This window comes from Microchirus variegatus (genome assembly GCF_963457635.1).
Source record: "Microchirus variegatus genome assembly, chromosome: 1".
Taxonomy (NCBI): domain Eukaryota; kingdom Metazoa; phylum Chordata; class Actinopteri; order Pleuronectiformes; family Soleidae; genus Microchirus; species Microchirus variegatus.
Window position 1 is genome coordinate 31,294,878 of NC_139802.1, and position 21,019 is coordinate 31,315,896.

General features: G+C 40.3%; 1 protein-coding gene across 1 annotated transcript; it reads right to left on the reverse strand.

The window, feature by feature from the left end:
* Nucleotides 1-4,786: 4,786 nt before the first annotated feature.
* Nucleotides 4,787-20,950, reverse strand: LOC310927408 (abl interactor 2-like). The gene is made up of 10 exons (XM_083889702.1): nt 20,828-20,950; nt 17,876-18,043; nt 17,491-17,667; nt 15,486-15,589; nt 13,611-13,757; nt 12,012-12,136; nt 9,664-9,828; nt 8,424-8,510; nt 7,523-7,708; nt 4,787-7,415 (listed from the first exon to the last, which is right to left on the reverse strand). The coding sequence occupies exons 1-10, from the start codon at nt 20,942-20,944 to the stop codon at nt 7,240-7,242; spliced, it is 1,452 nt and encodes a 483-aa protein (XP_083745828.1). The 5' UTR covers nt 20,945-20,950; the 3' UTR covers nt 4,787-7,239.
* Nucleotides 20,951-21,019: the final 69 nt, after the last annotated feature.

A 21,019-nucleotide genomic window follows, 5' to 3' on the forward strand; every position in this document is an offset into this window, starting at 1 on the left:
CACACACACACACACACTGTGGTTTGTGCAGTTTGTTTCCTTAAGACGCTGCATAAGAAATATCCCTACCTTTAACCACAACCCCATAATGCCTGAACTGTAACCTTAACCGGGACCAGGTTTCGATCTCCAGAAGGACTACCGGTCCTGATGAGGTCATTGTTTATGCCAGAAAAGACCACCTGCATACAGTCTGAGGAAAGTCAACCAGACACAACAACAAAACAAAAACAAATAATACTAAGATTTCACTCATTCATCTATCACTGTCTGGATCTCAGGTATGCTTTCACATTTTATATCTTTTTCAGCTTCTTTTTGTGTTTTAACTTCACTTATGACACCACAAGGGACTGGTGTCGTATCTATTAAGTTTTAACCCATTTGGACGTCAGTAATGTAGAGGAGGATTCCCCAGAGGCCCGGTGTCTGCATCCATGAACAACAAGGTGCAACGGAAACAAGTTCAGAGCAGGAAACCTTAAACTCCAGCCACATTTCCACCTCCTGTTTCATATTTCACATTCAGACAAACAGGTTAGAGCAAGATAGACTGAATCCAGGGGTGCCATCCGCCTGCTTCAGAGGAAAACCAGACAAAGAGACAGTAAGGTACAGTGCAGATGATCATGTCAGCTATTCATGATTCCCAACAGACAAGTCCAGACAATCAAGTCAACCACAGGCTCATTCCAGCCTGAAAACAAGAAGCCAAGCTGAGTCAGCACCAAACCAGCTCATTATACTATGAAAATGTCACATTTGAACAAAAACACTTGTTTGTTTGTTTTGGGGTAAAAGACAAGCTTTGGAGCCAAACGCCTACAACAAGCAGCTGGTGTTTTACAGCATTTTACATAAGTTCTGGAGAATGTTCTGCACTTTCCTTTAACATTTCTGCAATATCTTCTTTAAAATAACTCACTAGTTCATTTAAAAAGTACAACAACAAAGAATAAATGACGTAGTGCAGCATCACTTTACCTCTTCGCTGTGACTTTATCTGAGTGACCAGCAGCAGGATGGAGATGCAGCTCACCGTCCACCACCTGTCGCGTCCACGCATCCTGATTGGAGTGATTGTTGTTGAAGATTCTGACACAGGAAAAACAAAAAATACTAATATTAATACTAATAAAAATCCTGTCGGAGAGTCACAGGAGGAGTTCAATGTCCCGCAGAGTGATTCCGCGGCTCCAGGAGAGACAGAAATCGGTGAAAACACCGGTCTCCTGTTCGCCTGTGAAGGATGCGCGCGTCTTTACGCACAGCCGTGTGCAGAAGTGAGCGAAGTCAAGTGAGGAACACGGGCACATATCAAGTTCCGGCATAAATTTCAAAATAAAAGCTCCACTCCGGGATCTATGTTTTTTTCACAAGGAAGATTTCACAATTTATGAATAACTGTATAATGAACCGTGTATATTTTAATACAACAGGCTTTTTGGGTTAACGTTTTTATTCTTTTGCTTGATATATTATATGTTACAGTTCCAGATAGCCATGGCTACAGGCATAATAATATGCATAATATTGGTGAAATTGCATTTATTTTTCTCATGAAATTTCAGGGGGGGTTTTTTGCAAAAAGATTAATTTAATGTAAAATAAAAGGAAACATTTTGAGTGCTTGTTGTTAATGGGTTATTATGGTAATATTTGACTGGTCATGCCAACTTGAGATCAAATTGTGCTGTATGTGGCCACAGAACTTAAAATGAATTTGACACCATTTTGTAAATAATACTTTTTTTGCAAATACATAAAATGTATATACAATTAAACTAATGAATGATCGTATTATTGCAGATGGAGAAACCAAACTAGCTTGAGTAACCGCAATCACAAAATGACTTTATTTTGAAAAGCCTAAGCTTTATTGAAGTACAACTTTGCCTTCAGTTTCTTTACAATGATGCCTGAAGGCTTAAAATAAAGGCCACATTTCACCTGAAAATTTGAGGTCTGAACCCTTTAAAACCTTCACCCCTGAGGCTCCAGATGGCTGTTAAACCAACTATATCTAATCTATCTAATCAAGCAGACAAAAAAGTTCACAAGCATTTGCGTCATCATTTAAAAATCAGAGACATAAGAACATTTGTTTAAACAGTTAATGGTGATGGGAAATCATTTTTTCAAGTTGTCACTTCGTGAGATGATTTATATTGTCAAATTAAAATCACTGAGGCGTTCACGAGCCAACATATTTGGAAACCACAGATGTGATGTTTTCAAAAACATTTTCACTGACACTGAATTTGAGTCTAACAGGAAGGAAAAACACAGCAAAAAACCAAAGTACAATTAAAAACACTTGCCCTCGGGCCCTGGAGTGATTTCTGCTTATGAAAACATAAATGTCAAACAGTCAAATCTCCATCAGTGGATCGGGTTTATACTTTTTCAATGTATTTGGCTGAGTCTCTGTTGAGGCATGTTGCTGCAGTGTGACACCTGTCTGTGGTGTGGACTCAAGAAACATTCCTTAAAGAGAGAAAGGCTTCTCATGATGACAGATGCTCCATAAAACACACACACACACTTGTACAGGTTTGCAAAGCTATCCTTTTAAGGACTATGCATTGATTTCCATTCATTTGGACAAAGCTTTATCCCTAACCTTAACCATAACCTTAACTTTAACCACGATTCAAATCAAAGCCATAAACTTAACCAGTTCCTCAGAAACAAGGTTGTGTCTCATGAGGACCAGGTTTTAGTTCATCAGGAGGTCAGAGGCTATTTTTGACCCACAAATCCACATTTTTTAGTGGACAGCTGCACAATCTTTCTGCATAAAAACAGTATTTGTGTTTTGTTTGCATGTATTTCAGTAGAAAATGGGCAGAAGGAAAGTAATCGTCAGTACACTGTTAGGGTTTGCCAGAACATGTCCTTCCCCAAGTCCAAATAGAAAAATCCCCCGTCTGACACATTTTCCCCCCCTCTCCCTTTGCGGTATCCTCACTTCAGTGCCAATCCTGTCTGCACATGTAAAGATAAGTCCACTTTTTTTTTAAACTGTGATTTCACCACCGCTGCTCTGTCTCTGCACCACCGTCGGCTCTTTTATTTTCTCACACACAATGCAAGTGTTGTTATAGAATGAGTCTCTCCCCTCTTCTCTGTATCTTTATCCTCCTCAATCACACACTTCAAATTTAAATCCCATCCATCTTCAGCTGCCAAAAGCTCAGGTAGTCATCCTGAAGGAAGCACTTATGTTGCGACCTTTAAAAACGAGTGCAACACCTGTCATTTTTGTCTTAGCACTCAAAGAAGAGGAGCATGTGAGTCACACATATTTTGTTTTCCCAATTCTTTTATAATGTGTTATAGAATTACTATTAGAAGTATTTTGGATTGGATCTAAACGCAAGAAGTTTGACTTTACTGGAATTGTAACAAAAACACAAGTCTTTCAAGTTTATAATCCAAGTGTTTTCAACTGTTTCTTTATAAATAATGTCAAAATCTCTTCTTCATTTTGCTGCAATAAGGCCAAACAAATGGCTTTTTTATTCAAATGCATCCGATTTTATGTCCCTCATCCTGCAACATGTCAACGAAATTAGAAACGATTAGAAATGAAAAAAATCTTCACTGCACACCTTTTCATAGTCGCACACTTCAAGCAAACACAGCAAAAATGTGAATAAAAGCTCCCGAGGTGTTAACACTGTTATTGTTGTGAGCTCTTATCGAACCTGAATCTAAATGTAGAACCACACTATTGACACAAACTGCAGGAAAATCACAAAACCTGAAAGAAATGTGAGAATCTTTAAAATGCACATACATAACAATACATGTAAGATACAAAGACAACGATATAAGCTTTGTTTTGAATACTAGCACACTGTTATTTAGCAAACCGGTTAAGATTCCACATTATTTTTAGTTGGTTAATTTAAAAAGTAAATGTAGCTTGTATAGTGTCATATTGGCTGAGTTGTGTTTGCTCTTTGTCAATGGATGTAGTCAGCATGTGGAACTAAGAGAGTGTGAGGACCTCTCGTGGTCAGATACGGAACAGTAAGATATAACATTTTAGAGTTTAGAGTAAATACTGTTTCGAAAAAACAATTTCAAGCGCTGCGTAGTCGTCTTTTAATAAATAAAAACAAACAAAAGTGACACAGTTCAGATTTTGCTCTGGAATTGTAGCCACATGAAATGAATATAAACTGTAAAATAAAGACAACAAAACCTTGGAATTAAATGTGTGAGAAAATATGTGAAAAGTGTGGCATAAGTGAAATTATGACGATTTTTGAAACCACAGTCACACTTGCACACACACAGACATGCAAAACCGAGTTCCTTCCAAATCAGGTTATGTCTCTAGGACCAGGTTTTTAACCTCATAGGTACAAACTAAAAGGAAATGTATTGTTTTAAATGATGCTTTCAAATGCTAAGTGATGCTTTTTAATCCCACATTTCAATATTGTTGGATTTTATAATGTAAAAACAATAAACATCTACATTTTACTACAATATTTCCCAGATGTCCATTTATGATGGAGTCATACCTCATGGGAATTACACATAATACTGTGATCTCATGGAAGGACTTTGACAAGCAGTTAAAACATCAACAACTTCCAAAAGGTACATGTTAGTCATTTAAATATGGAAAAATGTGTGCGTATTATGTTCCCAAATAAGCCCACGTGTAATTCTTTGAAATCCATAATCGTATTATAACAACATGGAAGCTTACATTCCCCATTAATTTATACAAATACATCAAAACAAGCACCAAGACATAACTACACCGTAAAGCTTCATAATTTTATTTGTTCTCATGATTTTACAAATATGATACTTCTGCAATTCAACTTTAACTGTGCAACACAATGGCATTATGGACTGTTAAACTTGACATGCCGAGGAAGTCTGCGACTCCTGGGGCTGTGAATCCTGCAGACACAAGGCCTTACTATTTTTTATAAAAGAGAGCAGAGCTGTGTGCAGTGAATTTTGAGTGTTACATTTGTCATCGTTTAACCTCCCTCACTCACTCCCACATGTCGGGTGTCTTTGTCTGCAGGATTCACAAGCAGCTTAGACACAGGGCTTTTTCACCACTGTCATGAGTAATGAAGGCTACAGACGGGGGAGGAAGCCGGGTCCCTCCCTTCCGTCCTCCCCCACAGGTCAGACTCCTCCTCGGACGTGGGCTTGAAGTAAAGTTGTACAGTCTCTTTGGATGAGGCTGGTGGAACCTGGTCAGAGCTGCAGGGGCTGCTTGTCTTTTTAAGAATGGGTGATCTCGCCACAGGTTTTTGGGACACCAGTACAGATAAGAACAATGGCATGCAAGACTCACATACAGTCCCACTTGTTATTATTTCTTCTTCTTTTTTTAATAGAAAATAAAGATTCTGACATAAAGTACAAGCACGGAGCCCTCGCAAACACCCAACATCCAAGCGTATCAGAAACAGTTCGGAGGACTAACGGTGCCTAAACTGATGCCGTTTAGAATTATTAGGGGCTTGCGAAGGTTAAACCATTTCAACACAACAGCTGGCTTCTTTTCATATTCAGCAAGTCCTGTTTTAAGGACATAATACATCTCACATTTATATTTCTTCTTCTACATCTTTTTTTTTTTAACTACAAATGTATGTGCTTTTGATTCAACATAACTTTGGAAAACTGATGAAAACGGAAAATATTTTTTTAAATCAATATCAGTCCACCTCTCTCTGGCCACTTTATTGCAAATGATGTCATTTTAACCTCTGAATAACAACTCACACTTCAATATGGCACAAGCATCTTAGAAATGACCAAATGCATCCATTGTAGTTATGGGTGAATGTTGAAAACCAAACCAAACCTTAAGATACTGATAATCTGGTTATTGCATTCGTTTTAGTTAAAAGTTTGGCTGCTAGAGGGACATGGGTACCAGTCTGAGCACGTCAGACTGCGTGTTCCCCTAATCTGGAAAATAATCCCGCAAATAATATCCGTGCGTTGTGAAGAACAGATTTCTTGCCTGAGTGCTAACTAAACTGGACTGGTGCACCTGTGGCCTTCTCTTTTCAAAGTGTTTTTGACAAAGGCCACAATGACACCATATCTAAAAGTATTAAGACATGTATCACCAGTAAGAGCAGAAAAGAAAGTTGGTTCTCCCTCGTTGAACATGCAGTCTGATATTCTGCAAGCAAAACCCTTTGTAAAACACTCAAATAAAATTCTTTGTCTCGAGGTGCATATGAACACTACAAACGATTAGTGTGCTAGTTGAGCTGAAAACATTTCTTCTGTTATTCATAAGTAAAACTTCAAAAAGGAAAAAGTTATTGTGTAACTGAGGATGTCTTGCTTTGCTTTCCTGTCTTAGCTGAGGGCCGGACCCAGAAAAAAGCACACTGGCCAGAAAAGTGAAGCATGTAGTGATAAACGCAGACAATGATTAAATTGAGGAAAAAGTGGAATTAAAGCATTCTGTTTCTGTTTGCCTTTTCAAAATCCACTTTGTCAATGTGTCACTTTCAGATAATATATGATGTGCTTTTCTTCGTAAATGTCAGCTTTGGCACACTCCGTGCTGAGGTACCTAACGAAAAGTTGTGTCAAGTAGAGAAACTATAACATTTCATAATTTGAGGAGGTTGTTGTTGCATCATACTTTGTCTATAGAGAGGTGTATTTTTCACTAAAATGTCTCTGGAGTGTTTGGGAGGAAAATCTACACATAAAGACGCTCTTCTCCAGCCCTTTCTCTGAGGCCGAGATGGGACAAGTCTCTCTGAGCAGCCCTGTCTTCCTGCTCACCATTTATTCCAGTACAAAATCAAAAATAAATATGGTTTAAAACAAGGGCATAGAGGTAAAAAAAAAATGAAGCAAACAAAATATATGTAGTGGCCTCATAATGTAACACAAAACTCTCATTTCATATTCAATAAATCCATCACCTTTTCAAGTCCTCAATCAAATAAAGAAACAAAGAAAGAAATATTACAGGGAAGGCTATATCTAGAGTAGTGGTTGTTTTACAATGGCGACTATGTCGAGAGTATAACTGGACTTCAGTTTATCATGTTGCAACTTCTTTAAAAACTGCTCCCTCCTTTCCCCGCCTCTTTCTTCTGTGAGCATACTGTACCTGATTTAAGTCTTTCATCTTAATAAACCCTTGGCTTCTCTCACTCTCCTCTCCGTTCTCAAACGCTCCTCGCGCTCCTTCTTCCTCTCGGACAGGGGTAGAGTTCAGTCGGCGTAGTGCATGATGGATTCGACGTAGTTGCCGGGAAAGAGACCTGTGGTCCCGTTCATCACGCCCTCGTACCAGCCGTCGTCGTTCTTCTTGATCACGTAGATGATCGCGCCCTCCTGGAACGAAAGCTCGTCCTCTTTGTCGCGGCTGTAGTCGTAGATGGCCACCACTAAAGGGAAAAAAGGGAGGTGATGAACACTGAGAAGGCAAGAAAATCCACATTGAAAGTCAAATGTAAAAAAAAATTGCTGCTTTATGCGAGTAGTGATGACAAACCTTTCTCTAAGTAAGTGCGTGGGGCCCACGGTGGGTCCTCCTCGGCGTAAGGGTCGCTGTACTCGACCACCGCCGACTCCTCTTCGTCTTCATCATCCTCGTAGTCCTCCGGTGGTGGAGGTGGAGGCGTAGGCTCCTCGAACACTGCCTCTTCGGCAGGTGGAGGTGGAGGCGGCACGTCTGAGACTAGAGGAAGTTATCGCAGGCGGGCGGGAAGAAAAAGACAACAAGTCAATACGAAGGAAAGGAGCAAAAAAAAAAAGATGAATGCGTTAGTCAGGGACACAGATGACCTGGTGGCATCCCCATGCGTTCAAAAAGGAACAGAAACAGGTCATGCTGGAGGCATATAGATTCTCAACAATGTACATTATTTACGGGAACTTCATAAGCACAGCACTTTAATGACCCTTAAACTGAGGGTGTGACATGACGTGAACAAAAGGTGCAAATGCAAATTCAGCATGCATTTATGGAAATTCAAACAAAGGAAAAGGAGGACTGGATTTGCTTAAAAAACATCATCATGCACATGGACAAAAACAAAGATGCATGATTAATTAAATTGTCCTATTTTACATTCATAAGTCGTGCTGTTAAGGTCCAGTGTGTAACATACAGGAGCAGTTATTGGTATTGGAAGAATGAGGACACTCTTTACACTATCTTACACACTGGACCTTTAAAGAGCAATCGACCACCAACATCAGCAGGCAGAATGGATTATCTGAAACTACACCAGTTTTTGAAGACATTTTTAAGGAGAATTTGGGCTACAAGATGCAGACAATTATCTATGCTCCAGTTGATGTTGGCAGTTGATGATGCTTTGATTGTGGACGAGAGGACTGAAAACAACCAGAGGTCATGCAGAGGCAGTGAGGAGCTAAAAGCCACTTACTAGTCTCCTGAACTCGGGCCACAAAGCCCATCAGAGGCAGCTGAGGGGTGATCTGCATTGAGGGGGGCGGGGGAGCAAGCGGGCCTGCTATCACCCAACAAAATCAATACACAGTGAGACGTGTGAGGGCGGGCCAGAGAGAGAGGGAGGAGGCGTGTCGGAGAAGACATGAGAACAACAGAGACATGGAGAATGATTTTAGATTATTAACAAAAAAAGCACATAGTGGAAATTAAAGAACAGGAATAAGAGTGACATAGGAAGAGGGTGATGATTTTAGCACAGCAAAGACCTGAGAAGCCCATAATTATTACACGTTTTTTCCATCTGTGGCTACAGGTAGCAGAACAACATATATAACGTGGGTAAAGTGTGAGGCAGGCAGACTGAAACCAACAACCAACAGCTATTTACTGAATTAGAGAATAAGTGATTAACCTATTAATCACTTTATTGTAAAAAGTTACTCTTAGGAACATACCACAAGCATTTTATATTTTTAAAACACACTTCTGCGGTATGAGTAAAAGCCTGGCACATGAACTGAATAATTATAAGACAAACAGTAATGACAGCAAAGAGAAGCGAGGACGTGAAGCTGAAGAGGTGGAGTCTAGCGGAAGAAATCGAGCTGGTGGGAAATTACAAAAACCACAAATCCAGACAGAGCTCACCTTTTTTAAGATATAGATTCAGAACAGCAGAGCTATACGAGTATAATGAACTATTTCCTCCGAACTGTGAGGATCCAGAATCTAAAGATCTGGATTCCATCTGAATCTGAGACAATTGATTTGATTTACAGCCCAACAAAAAGGAACCTTTCGCAGATATAAATCAGAATCTTTGTCTGAAATCTGTTCTTATATACTGTAATTCTGTTCTTTTGGGAGGTTGCTGCTTTTACATTTTTAATTATTTAAACCTATTTAACTCCTTATGCCTTTTAATGTTACTTTGGACAATAAACTGTAAACAATAAACCTTAGTGTTTAACAACATTTAAGGTACGATTCCCAAAATGATGCATCTGGGAACATATTATTCCAAAAGAGAATAGGTGTATCATTCCAGATTTGTCTATATCTGCTTATTAACATCAGCCGATATCATATAAGGTATTTTTACATTTAAAAAAATCAGTCACATTGATTTTAAATCAATTATATTGTGGAATTATTTGAGGAAAATGGCTTTTATACAACCCAGATCTTAAAATGTGAATATCAGTATGTCAAACCTGGGTTCTGGGCAAAATGGGGTCCACCATTGAGCTGGTTCTGGGCCACGTTGGGCTGACCAGAGACCGATGATGGTCGGCGGTATGGCAGGGAGCCTCCCACCTGTTGGTTCTGTGGCTGCTGCTGCTGCGCTGGGCGGTTCATGCTGTAGAACTGAGAGGCACCTGAGAGGAGACAACAGGAGGGGGCAGCAGAGAGTTGTTCAGCAAATGTGGGGGAGCACAACAGGCTTTTTGTTTTTCCTCCCTCTGGCTGAACTGAGCTTATCTAATTGTTTGTGCTAGTGTTAAAGGCTTTCTTTCATATTTGAGTTTGAAGAATTGTATATGGTTTAAAATTAAGGCATGAGGTCAGCGTGCCCTAATTTCTTGGTTCTACAACCATGAATTAAACACCATAAAGTGACAAAAATATATTAAATATTTGACCTGATCAGTTTCTTCTTCATCTTGTCTCTGTGCTATATCTAACTGAATAAAGCTTAAACAGGATTTACAAATAATCTTACATTTTATAGTGTCACAGCTTTTCTTTGGAACTTAAGGCTGTGTCCTGAGGAGCATCGGTGCATATATAGTGATAATTACAACATCCAGCAGCCACAGAACTTGCAAACAAAGAAGGGCCAAATAAACACAAACAAATAACTGCTGAGGCATTTCACCACACAGCTCATGCATTATCGATCAAAACATTGCCATCGTCAACACAGGCAGCGGATGAGATGCTGAGAAGAACGAGCAGAGAATCCAGCAGCAGCACACAATCCACATGTATGGTTGTGTCTAATTCAGATTTTGATGAATATTCTCCAGTGTTCTACAGTGACCTTAAATCAGAATTTATTTTCTCAGCCTTCAGCTATTTTTTATTATTTAAAAAAAAAAAAAAAAAGGGAAGTACAAAGGGAGACAAAAGGACACTTGCTGCTGAGGATTTTCCTAGAGTGCAGTGAATGCAGAGCTCTTCATTGAAATGCAGATGAGAGCGTCAGCATTTCACTTTATCTTATTTACTTACATTATCTGCAGCCAACAACACATTTACAAATAGTTTTAAAAGTGCAGCCCTCAGTGTGTGCACGTCTTAATATGAAGCACAGAAAACAATAGGTTGTGTCTGAAAGCTTAATTTAACTCTATTATTAAAACTTTGTGATGACGAGCATGTTTCTTCAGTGGCATAACTAAGCTGGTCAGATTAACTCAATTTAATTGCTCTTAAAATTCTTGAGTGGTGAAGTGCACGTGACTTGACCTCATGTTGAAACCGGTTCATTTTTCTGCTACTTTAAACTTGACTTGGAGTACAATGAAATGTCCCTGAATCAACCTCAACTTGAAAATGACATGAAATACTAACTTAAAACAGTACTCTGTGCTGCAACTTTATAATTAATCAAATGATTAATTCATTGATTGCACACTTCTGCCACTAGGGGTCTCTCAATCAAAAAAAATATACAATGAGTTAGGAAACAGTGTGGGATCATGTGATCCCATCTTGATGTCTTGTTTGGTTCCTGTGTGTTTGCACGTTACAGGCAGAGCTTTTGCAGCAATGAGTCGTTGTGTGATGTGAACGTTAGTCTTGTTGTTTTCAGATAGTTTAATACAGAAATGTTACATATTATATCTTAAAATGGCAGTTGCAGTCATAATTACAACGCCTATTATTCAGTCAATCATAATACCAAAGCAACCAGGATAAGACTGAATGAGTCCTGCAAGCTGTCAGACAATACCATGTGATGTTCTGCGTGGTGACACATGAGTGGATGAACACATCTGTGTCTTCAAGCAGGGGAATGTATGTGAGGCGAGGTAAGATGGAGGTAGTGCAGAGGAGAGGGTGAGCTTCTCCCACCAAGTCACACTCACCTTGTGCAGGGTTGCCATAAGTAGCAGTGCCTGTGCCAGTGGGGTTCGTAGAAGCAGGGAGCTGGGGAGGGGGTGGGGGTACAGGCGGGATCTCGACAAGGGGGTTAGGAGCCTGTGGGGGACTGTCTGGGGTAGAGGTGGGTGGGCCAGGGGTGGTGGCAGAGTTGGAGGTGTTAGGGGGAGGTTTAGCTGAATTGGATGGGGCAGGGGCTGAACCTGAAGGGGTTGAAGGCCAGGGGGTGGAAGAGGTTAAAAAGAAAATACAGAAGGAAGAAATGAGTGAAGGAGTCAGGCCAAGAAAAGAGTGGAAAGGAAGGAAAAGATTGCAGCATATCATGGGTTTTCACACAGACACAGTTAATCACAGATTTAAGAGTGTGCAGGTCAGATAAAAGATTAGTGAGGTTAGTTGGTTTCAGGCACTTATTCATCCTTCAGTCAAAGACAAAAAATGAAGCAAGCGTTACCTGGGAAGGCGGTGGGCGGGGCTGGGGTGGGCACAGCGATGGGTACTCCAACGCTGCCACTGCCGCTGTTCTCTCGGCTGCTGCTGCGACTGCTGCTGGGGTGGCTGCCGCCACTGCTCCCACTGCTGGTGGTAGGGCAGCAAACATTTTAGGACACTGACACTCAGACACAAACTTGTCAACGCCATCACACATTCAGAGCCTTCGTCAAAGCTGCACCTTGAAAATAATTCTTCTAAACCTTACTTTTTTTTATTTATTTTTTTTATAAATGTAACCATCCTGAAATGAACAGAAACCAAAATGTACTCTCGTCAGCTACAAAACAAACTATGTGGGAAAACACAAGCTTTATCTCTCTCATTAATATTCTGAGGTCAAACACTGACTTTTCCAAGAGTGTAGAGAACTGATGCCATCGAGAGAAACATTTTATTATTCTGCTTGTTTTTGCAATCACTGCTCTGTTGGATCTCCTTGAAATCAAGACAAACGAATGTTTGACCTTCACCCTAACATTAATACTAAAAGCAACCACTACTTCAGTACTGAATAAGCACAATTTACAAAGAGCAGAGAATTGTTTGGCAGCAGGGAAACCTTATCTATGCAGAGAAGATTTCTGAGCATCTGGAATGACTCCTGCAACGGAGACAGCTACAGTAATAAAGAGATTATTTACTTTAATGCCGTAATTTCACACCACCTGAGTGTCATTCATCTTTCTTATCCCGACTCATATTCCAGTTGCAATTGCAATATCCTGTTTCCTGGCTTCTCAATATCTCAGATTAATAATGTAGCACCCTCATGAGCAGGGATGTGTTAGTGTGATTTTGAAATGACTATGTCACAGTGATATACAATAAAGCTGGTAGAAGCCTCACCAAGGACACATGACACAGGCGACACAAGACAAAGAGATGACGGTGTGAAAGCAGAAAGCATCACATGGGACGGACTCTCTGGACAGAAGAGAGTGCGTGACTGGGAGATGAAGAGAATGAGCTGTAAATGGAGTGGTGCAGATAAAAACGTATGCTGAGAGGTGAATCAGGGAGAGTCATCAGGTCAATTTCCAGAAACAAAAAGATCAAAATGTTTGGCCAAGAGATGGAATCGCAACGCCGTGATTCGCATTTTGTTTTACATCTCTCACAGCAGACAGAGGAGGCTTGAAATATTCCACTATGTTTGAGATGAAAGTTCATTGTGGGAAGATGAGCCGACACTAGGACTATGAGGTTAGTTTCACATTAAATCCACATTCAATTCAGTGCTTAATCTCTACCCTGTCATCATTTCTTTATTTTAGCAACAAGGAGAGTACGCGGGTGAGGGATTTCCTAATGAAGTGACAATTGGTGGCTTTCTAGAACCATTTAATTTGGTCAAAACTGTGACATTAGGTAGAAAAAAGAAGGGAGTTAAAGTGATTATATTTTCTACGATGACTTACTTAAGAGAAGAAGAGGAGAAAAGATGGTCAGATGCTGGCTTCTTTTTTGGTGTAGGAGAGGAAAAGAAAGGGGTAGAAGGTGTAGGAAAAAGGGGGGCTCGTTTTAAGAAGTGTATAGAGGCATGCTGGGAACGAGGTACCTGTATGTGCGGTTCCTCTGATTAACGGATGCTGTGCGTGCAGGGCTCTGCAGGGGTTGCGTCATGTTGCGCGTCGGGCTTGAGACGTAGTCGTTAGGGACAACGGGTGGGCGCACTGGCTCGAGTGTCCTATAGGGGGAGTGGCGCCTGCGAGAGGGTCAGGAGTCGAGGGAGGAGGGTGGGCATCCACACAGAGGTGTGGAAGGGAGAGGGGAGGAGGAGAGCAAGAAACATACAAGTGCAAACTTAAAAAATGTTGGTGAACATCAGGGTTGGCTGGGGCCCACAGGTGCAGTTGGGACAAAATATGCTGTTGCTGCTGTTGCTTAAAAAACACACTTCCAGAAAGGCCAATAAGACCCGACTATACCAATATCTAACAAAACTTAAGTCAGTCTGTTACTTTAAAAATAAAAAAAAAAGATTAATATTTTTTAAAGTTAATTACAAATCTGAAAATTAAAACCTTTATTTTCAATTGACCTCTCAGCCCACCCTTGATAGTTCTCTTGATAAGTTGTAAAATGTATATAGTTTGCACTAGGAACAACAAAACAAGACAAAAGGGGCTATTTTAAGTGATCCTACATTATTAAAGGGACCTAAAGTAGTGAAGAAGAGCATTATATTGACTGAATTAAACTCCTGAGCATGACCGTGAATCCCTGCTGACATATTCTTTACCAGAAACCAGCAAATTTACAAAATATAGAGAGGAGGTGATTTTTAACCAGACAGCAGCACTATGTTAGTGACATTCTTTGTTGTTGTTTTTTTTTTTTAAATGGACAGGGGGAGTAATCAGGTTTATCGATCTAGACCTGAAACAATACACTGGCTTTAAATTTCTTAGCTGACACAGTGGGGCGACCAATCTCTGAGCACTGTTGCCATGGCAAAACGTTGCTATGAGAAATATGGGGCAGCCAGGAGTAGGTGGGTTCTTAAAAAATAAACTTAAAAAACATAGAGGAAGTTGAATAACAGAGGAAAAATTATATATTAAAACCATGAATGAGATGTCTGCTTGTAGCCACAGGCTGTGGCAGAAGGAGGATCATGGAGGGCTGGAGATGTGGTTGATCAGCATGTGTTTTGAAAGGACACCAACGTACACCTCATAATGATGAGGTGAAACACCATCACAATCCCACATATACAAACGTTCCTGGAGGTTATGGAGAGGGGGCGGACATAAACACACATATACAGAGAAACAGCCCAAACAGCATTTGATGCCCAGGAAGATCCCATTGGTGACAAGAACACATGTATGTGCTGCACTAGCAGCATCCCTGTGGGATAAGAGATAACTTCAAGTCAACAGTCAAGACACAGGACACAAAAAAACAACAAAAGCTTCCATAGCAACACTTTATCTCATAGATTCTAAATAACATTTATTTATAGTCATAAAAAAACCTCAGCAATTGTGAGGGACACATTTCATAACTTAATATTGAACGCAGCTTTTAATAAAGTAGTCTGATAAAGTAGTAGTCTTAAATTATGAATATTCTTCATTCAGTACATCTTGTAATCTATAGTTCCTTTATGTCTCGTCGTCATGGTGAAGTAATTGCTGGACTCTACATACTCTAAACAGCCATGTTGAAGATGGAACATGATACTCAATGGACCACACATTTTCAATATGACATTTTTTCCTGCTCAAAGGGCTGCTTGAAAATGGAGACTCCCAAAGCCGTCTCCATTAAACAAAGATTATCACTCTGATGATTGAGAACTGCCACGGACATAAATTTCAAACCACCTCAACTACACTAATTAAACACTGAGGCCAAGAGGTGGTCACAAGTCTGCCTCTTAATGTCTGTTTGAACATGCATCAAGGCTCTGACACAATTTACATACCCAAGGGTCCCTTTGCCTGTCATGGGCGGACTGGGGGGCTTCTGTGTGGGTGGGTTGGTGCGAGGGAGTCCCCCTCCTCCGGTCTTCATGTTCTGAGCGCTGGCCTGAAGCAGAAAGACATGGGTGAGGATGTTTGTTGGTTAACCATAGTAAAGAATGATGAAAAGACTGCGGCCAGAGGTAAACGGCATGAAACATAAACAATCTTTTTCTTTGCCTGAAAAGACGCCATCACAGTCAAGGCGCTGCAACACATATGACTGTTGAACTGTAAGTTTCATCGCAAAACAGAGAACATGACACGTACAAATTACAGATATAATAACAGAAACAGAAACAAAATGAACCAAACCAGAGGAAAGAAAGGGAAATAATGTCTGTTTGTTTAAGTTTAGAAGTTCAGAAGTGCCATGTGAGTGTACAAGAACGAGCTGTGGATGTTCGGTGCAGCCGACTGTGTGCGGAACAATTGCTGAGCTGTTGTGTTTATTCAAGTAAAAACGGGTTTTCAGCCCTGTGTGTGAAATCTCTAAAGACAGGACGTGTTCTATTGATATCTAGCATCGTTTCAGGCGGACAACGAATGCCAGTGCAAGAGAGAGCTGGGAGTGTAGCGTTTTCGCAGACTGCCGGCCACTGATTGCAGAGTGATTTTAGTTTAGTGGCCATGTGAGATGGATTCTGTGCTCCAGTCATGCAGGAGGACTGAACTAATCTTTTTTTTTTTGATCTAATGATTCAGTACACTGAAAAGAACTGCTTTGCTCATCACTAGTTTGTGACGTGCATGATATCAAACAGAATAGAGTCGAGTCGAACCAAGTCTTGCTAGAACTGTATAGTGGAAAGCTTGATAAGATAGATGGACGGACTGAAATGAGTGTGGTATTGATTTTTATATCCAACTTGAAAAGAATGCAACAGCAAATAAAATATTAAATAAGACTAAAAACCAATAATAAATGATCCTACAGCAATCAAAAGGGGAAAACAACTCATTCAGAAAACACAAATTCAACTCCCTCCTTTCAAGCTCTTACTTTTGAAAGTCTTACCTTAAACCTTTGCAACCACTATGGTTGATTTAAAAGAAAATAAATTAGGCAGGCAGAAAAAAGAAGAAAGAGAAGAGATCAGAGAATTAGTGAGTGAAGGGAGAGAGAAAAACATTAGTTATTCATCCATGTGTTACATAGGGCCACGCTGTAAGATTCAAGCAACAATGGCCCAGTGTCAAATTGGAGGAATTTGTTCTTTGAGACCTTTGGGAAACAACCCCATCTTTGTTCACAGAGTCAGTGGGACTCTAGCTTTTCAGAACAATCCACTATCACCTATTTATTTAATTAAGTCATGACGGGACAGGGACCCGTTAGCAGTGGCAGGTTCTGTTTAGAAGACAGAATCTATATTTAGCTGGATTTGTGTCTTGGGTGACATTTCCAAACCCTGGTGAAAAGCCTGTCATTGATTTATTTCTAACATTACTTGTCACTGAAACCCAGTTGTGTTGTTTGACCTCTACAAATCCTTTCCATTAGATTTTCTGCTGGGAACAGCCCGTGTTAAACCCCCGTTACTGAAGGCCACACATTGTTCCAGACAGTGCTAGTAAAATTTAAAAATTACATTATTCATTTCGCCACAGATTTCTCCAACTCAGTTGCATTTTAACACTTATCACGAAGCTGTGACTCATATCTCAAACTGAATATACTTTACTTAAGGCCTAATAAAAACTACAAAAGTATATTTTAATAAATGTTTGTTTTGGTGTTCATGTTTCTTACCCCATATACTATATATCACTTGTGTTAACTAATTTAAAAGGATCCTGTTTCACTTGAATAATCTATTTTTATTTACGACTGACCAAAATTTCTGCCACCTTCCCAGGAACATACATCACTTGTATCATCACTAGAATTAAGAAGCGCTGAGACTTCCACACAATTTAGTATAGTTGACAACAGAAAGAAACTGTTTAAAATGAGAAAACAACTACCTTGACTCCATGACCCATGTCGTCTAAGATGCTGTAGTCGACGGGTTTGCGGATGTAGCGCACAGGCCTCTCAGGATTGGCTGGGGCGATGATCTTGTGTGTGCGGGATGTGTTCTTGTTGGTGGTGAGGATGCCAATCTCCCTCCGTGCTACCTTCTCTTTGTGGATGTCCACTGTCTGAGGATGGATTGTAAATTACTGTGTTTAATTTCAGATTTGTCTTGCTTTCCTTCTCATTCAACTGTGCCTTTAGTCACAAACTGGTAAAGCAGTTGACAACTATATTATATTTTATGCGCTTACCTTCACAGCTGCTATTTAGAACTTTAAGAAAACAAGGTAACCATTTTCTTATGGTTACCTGGTTAACGTGTCAAAGTCTGACCTGTGAGATGTGGTTGATGGAGGACTCCATGCGGCGGAGTTGTGAGGCCTGGATGTCCAGCATTTGCAGGACATTGTTGGCCAGTGTGTTGATCAGATAAGCTACGCTGGCCAAAGACTGGGTGGTGTAGTTCTTGGTCTCCTCCAGTGCCCTCTGTTTGTCTGGAGACTGAATGAGAGGAAGGAGAAAAGAGATAATGTAGAACCAACACAAAAAGATTGATGTGCCAAAAACTTGAATGACCTAACAAACACCAATAGGAACGTGAAAAATTTCAGGCAGTGACAAGAGGGAAAATGGCTGCTTTAAGAAGGAACTAACATTTTACCGAAGCTTCAAAAAAAAAACCTCAATGGCCAAAGAGAGTTGCACATTATTCAGCTGCAGCCAGAGAAAAAGAAGGAATCTGCTGGTCGCGCCGTGGGCACAGCGTGGGCACTTCAATGGGAACATCAAAAGGCAGATAGATCAGTTCATGTTTCTGCTGAGAAAATGCTCCTCACTGACTAGGACTATGTGCAACAGTGTCATCCATGTTTTCTAATATGAAATTGTATACTCAGTTTAAATAATACTGTATATTTGCAATTAAATTGATTTTCAGAGTTGATGACAAAACCATTGTTCACTGTCACAAATGTCAGTGATCTGTCATTATATTTCAATAAATGAATTTATCTTTTAAAAAAAGTGGTCAAACCAAACAAGCCAATCATATTGGAAAACTACTACAATATGAATTTTTCATTACTTCCTCACCTCTTAATCTAATAAATGACAAATTTACCCTAACGGAAGCAATAAATAATGAAAATATTCATGAGTTGCAGGCTGCAGCCTGAAAACAAAACCATTCACCATCTGTCTGTTTGCATAGCATAGTAGTAGAGTGATTACTGGATGTAACATGAACATGGGACACAGCAGCTTTCGAGTCATGATTGGCCATTGACAGCTTGATTTATTTCAAATCTGGAGCTGTGCTGCAAAAGCCACAAGTCAAACTAGACTAAAACACCACACACTCCCTATATATATTTGTATTTCTGTTGTGGCAAAGATAAAATCCAATGAGTGTTTGCATGGAGCAGTCATCTTTGTTATGCTCTGTTTAGCAGAGAGAGGTGAATGGAATTAAAGCAAAGCAGTGGTGTCCACACTAGTTAAAACAGCAGCATCCTCAGTGATGACATGTCTACTCCTTCTGATGTAAAGCAGACTGAACAAGTAATACCAGATACATTTCTGAGTCGCCACAAAGTGCAGTCCAATCAAACAAATCATCAGACACTGGAGACCAGAGCATGCAGCATTGGCCACTGTATGAAAACAAATGAATATGCTACCCAAAGTAGCTTTTGTATTATTTTTTTATTATAATCTTACTCAGAAAGACTGATAGATATTGACGTGCATCATTGTCATTTCCACCAACTTGTTTTAAATTAGATTTTATCTTGTGTTTTTAATCGTGATGCACTACGTAACATTTGAGAGGTGCTCTGTAAATGAAGATGGCCAACTTTGTAGGAAATATTTGAGCAACTTTCAAGGACATGTAATGCTACTAAATAAATAATAATGTAAAGGAATTTCCTTTTGAAGGGACATTATCTATGGATAAAACATACTGGGTTGGATGTAAAGGCCCCTAAATTATATTTGTTTTACTGGTCTTGATTAATAAAATCCACTTGGTTTAACCTGACAAATGCTTTATTTTGCTCACACACACACCTGTAGCATAAGAGTTACGGGTGTAAAGAACTTGGGGAATTGCCCTGAAGCACTATACAGGCACAAATTCAACAAGTGTCCAATCCCTACATTGCTTATGTTACAATACTTGGAGACAGACAAGGCAGGGCAAAGATGTGGATTGCAGCGAAGATGGAGAGATCAAGTATCCCACAATGAAGCCCTGATGAATACTACTATTAGTGGTAATATCCACTGGAGAGCAGCTAAGTAAAGCTCGCCGGGTGAGAAAAAAACAAGGAAGGATGCCAGACAGCAAGATGCCATCATCCACCGCCTCCTCCTTCACAGAAAAACCTGTCAGACCTGATCAGCCTTGCTCATTAACATCAGATTTCAGTTCCAGACTTTGTCAAACCCTTGCTAATACGCCAAAGAGCCAAATGTCACGTATCACAAGAGATATGTGTAGTCTGTGATGATATTAAACTCAAATATGCCCAAATGGGTGATCATATGACAAATAAGAGGAGTGAAACGAGTAATGATCGATTCGCTCTCATACCTGCACTGCTATGCAAATCAGCAGCCATTTTTAAGATGCTGGCACAGAAAATGCAACGATATACTGACTTTTATTCAACCTGATGCTTTAGGTGTGAATGGAAAAAGGAAAGAAAGCAAAGGACATTTATTTGAGGCTTTGTCGTGCGTTGAAATACATCATTCCAGCGTGTATCTGCAGCATTACCAGTCCAACATCATAAATCAGTGGTTTATCCTCACGTCAACCTGAGCTCATCGCAGATTGAGCTGACTTGAAATCTGGTGCGGACAGTGCCCGATCAACTGGACCCCATAGTGGCACTGATCGATCGCGCAGGGAGTAGAGGAATTGATTTTCGCGGTGCTTGACTGTTTGGTTATTTAAACCGTGGATGATGCCGAGCAGCTGGTGAGAAAGCTACAAAGCTAACGTGGTAGCCTAACATGGATGTTCAAGGCACATACACCATTTTGTCGATAGAAATTTTAACCCAACACAGCGCCGATGCTTGTTGACATGGGCGCGGTGACAAGCTGTGTGTCAGTAGTGTGAAAAACGCACTGACAGCAGGTTGTGTTTGCCGTAGCCGAGGCTAGCTAACCACATCGTTAGCAACAGCTAGCCCAGAGCATCAGTTCGCCCCACCGTAGTGTCGCCGACAAAATAAGACCAGCCCGTCTTTTTCTATCACACGGGTGACAGCCTACCTGGACATAGTTGCTCTCGCAGTACTCCGCGACTCTTTCCAAATTCGTAAAACTGTCTAGTAGTGCGCTTCGTCCTGCTGGTATCTCTTCTTCCAGAAGCATTTGTAGCTCCGCCATTTTCACATCTTTAGCGGAGCAGTGTGTTTCTCCCTGTGTGTGTGTACGGAGGTGGTGATGCTCGCTGGCGCCGCC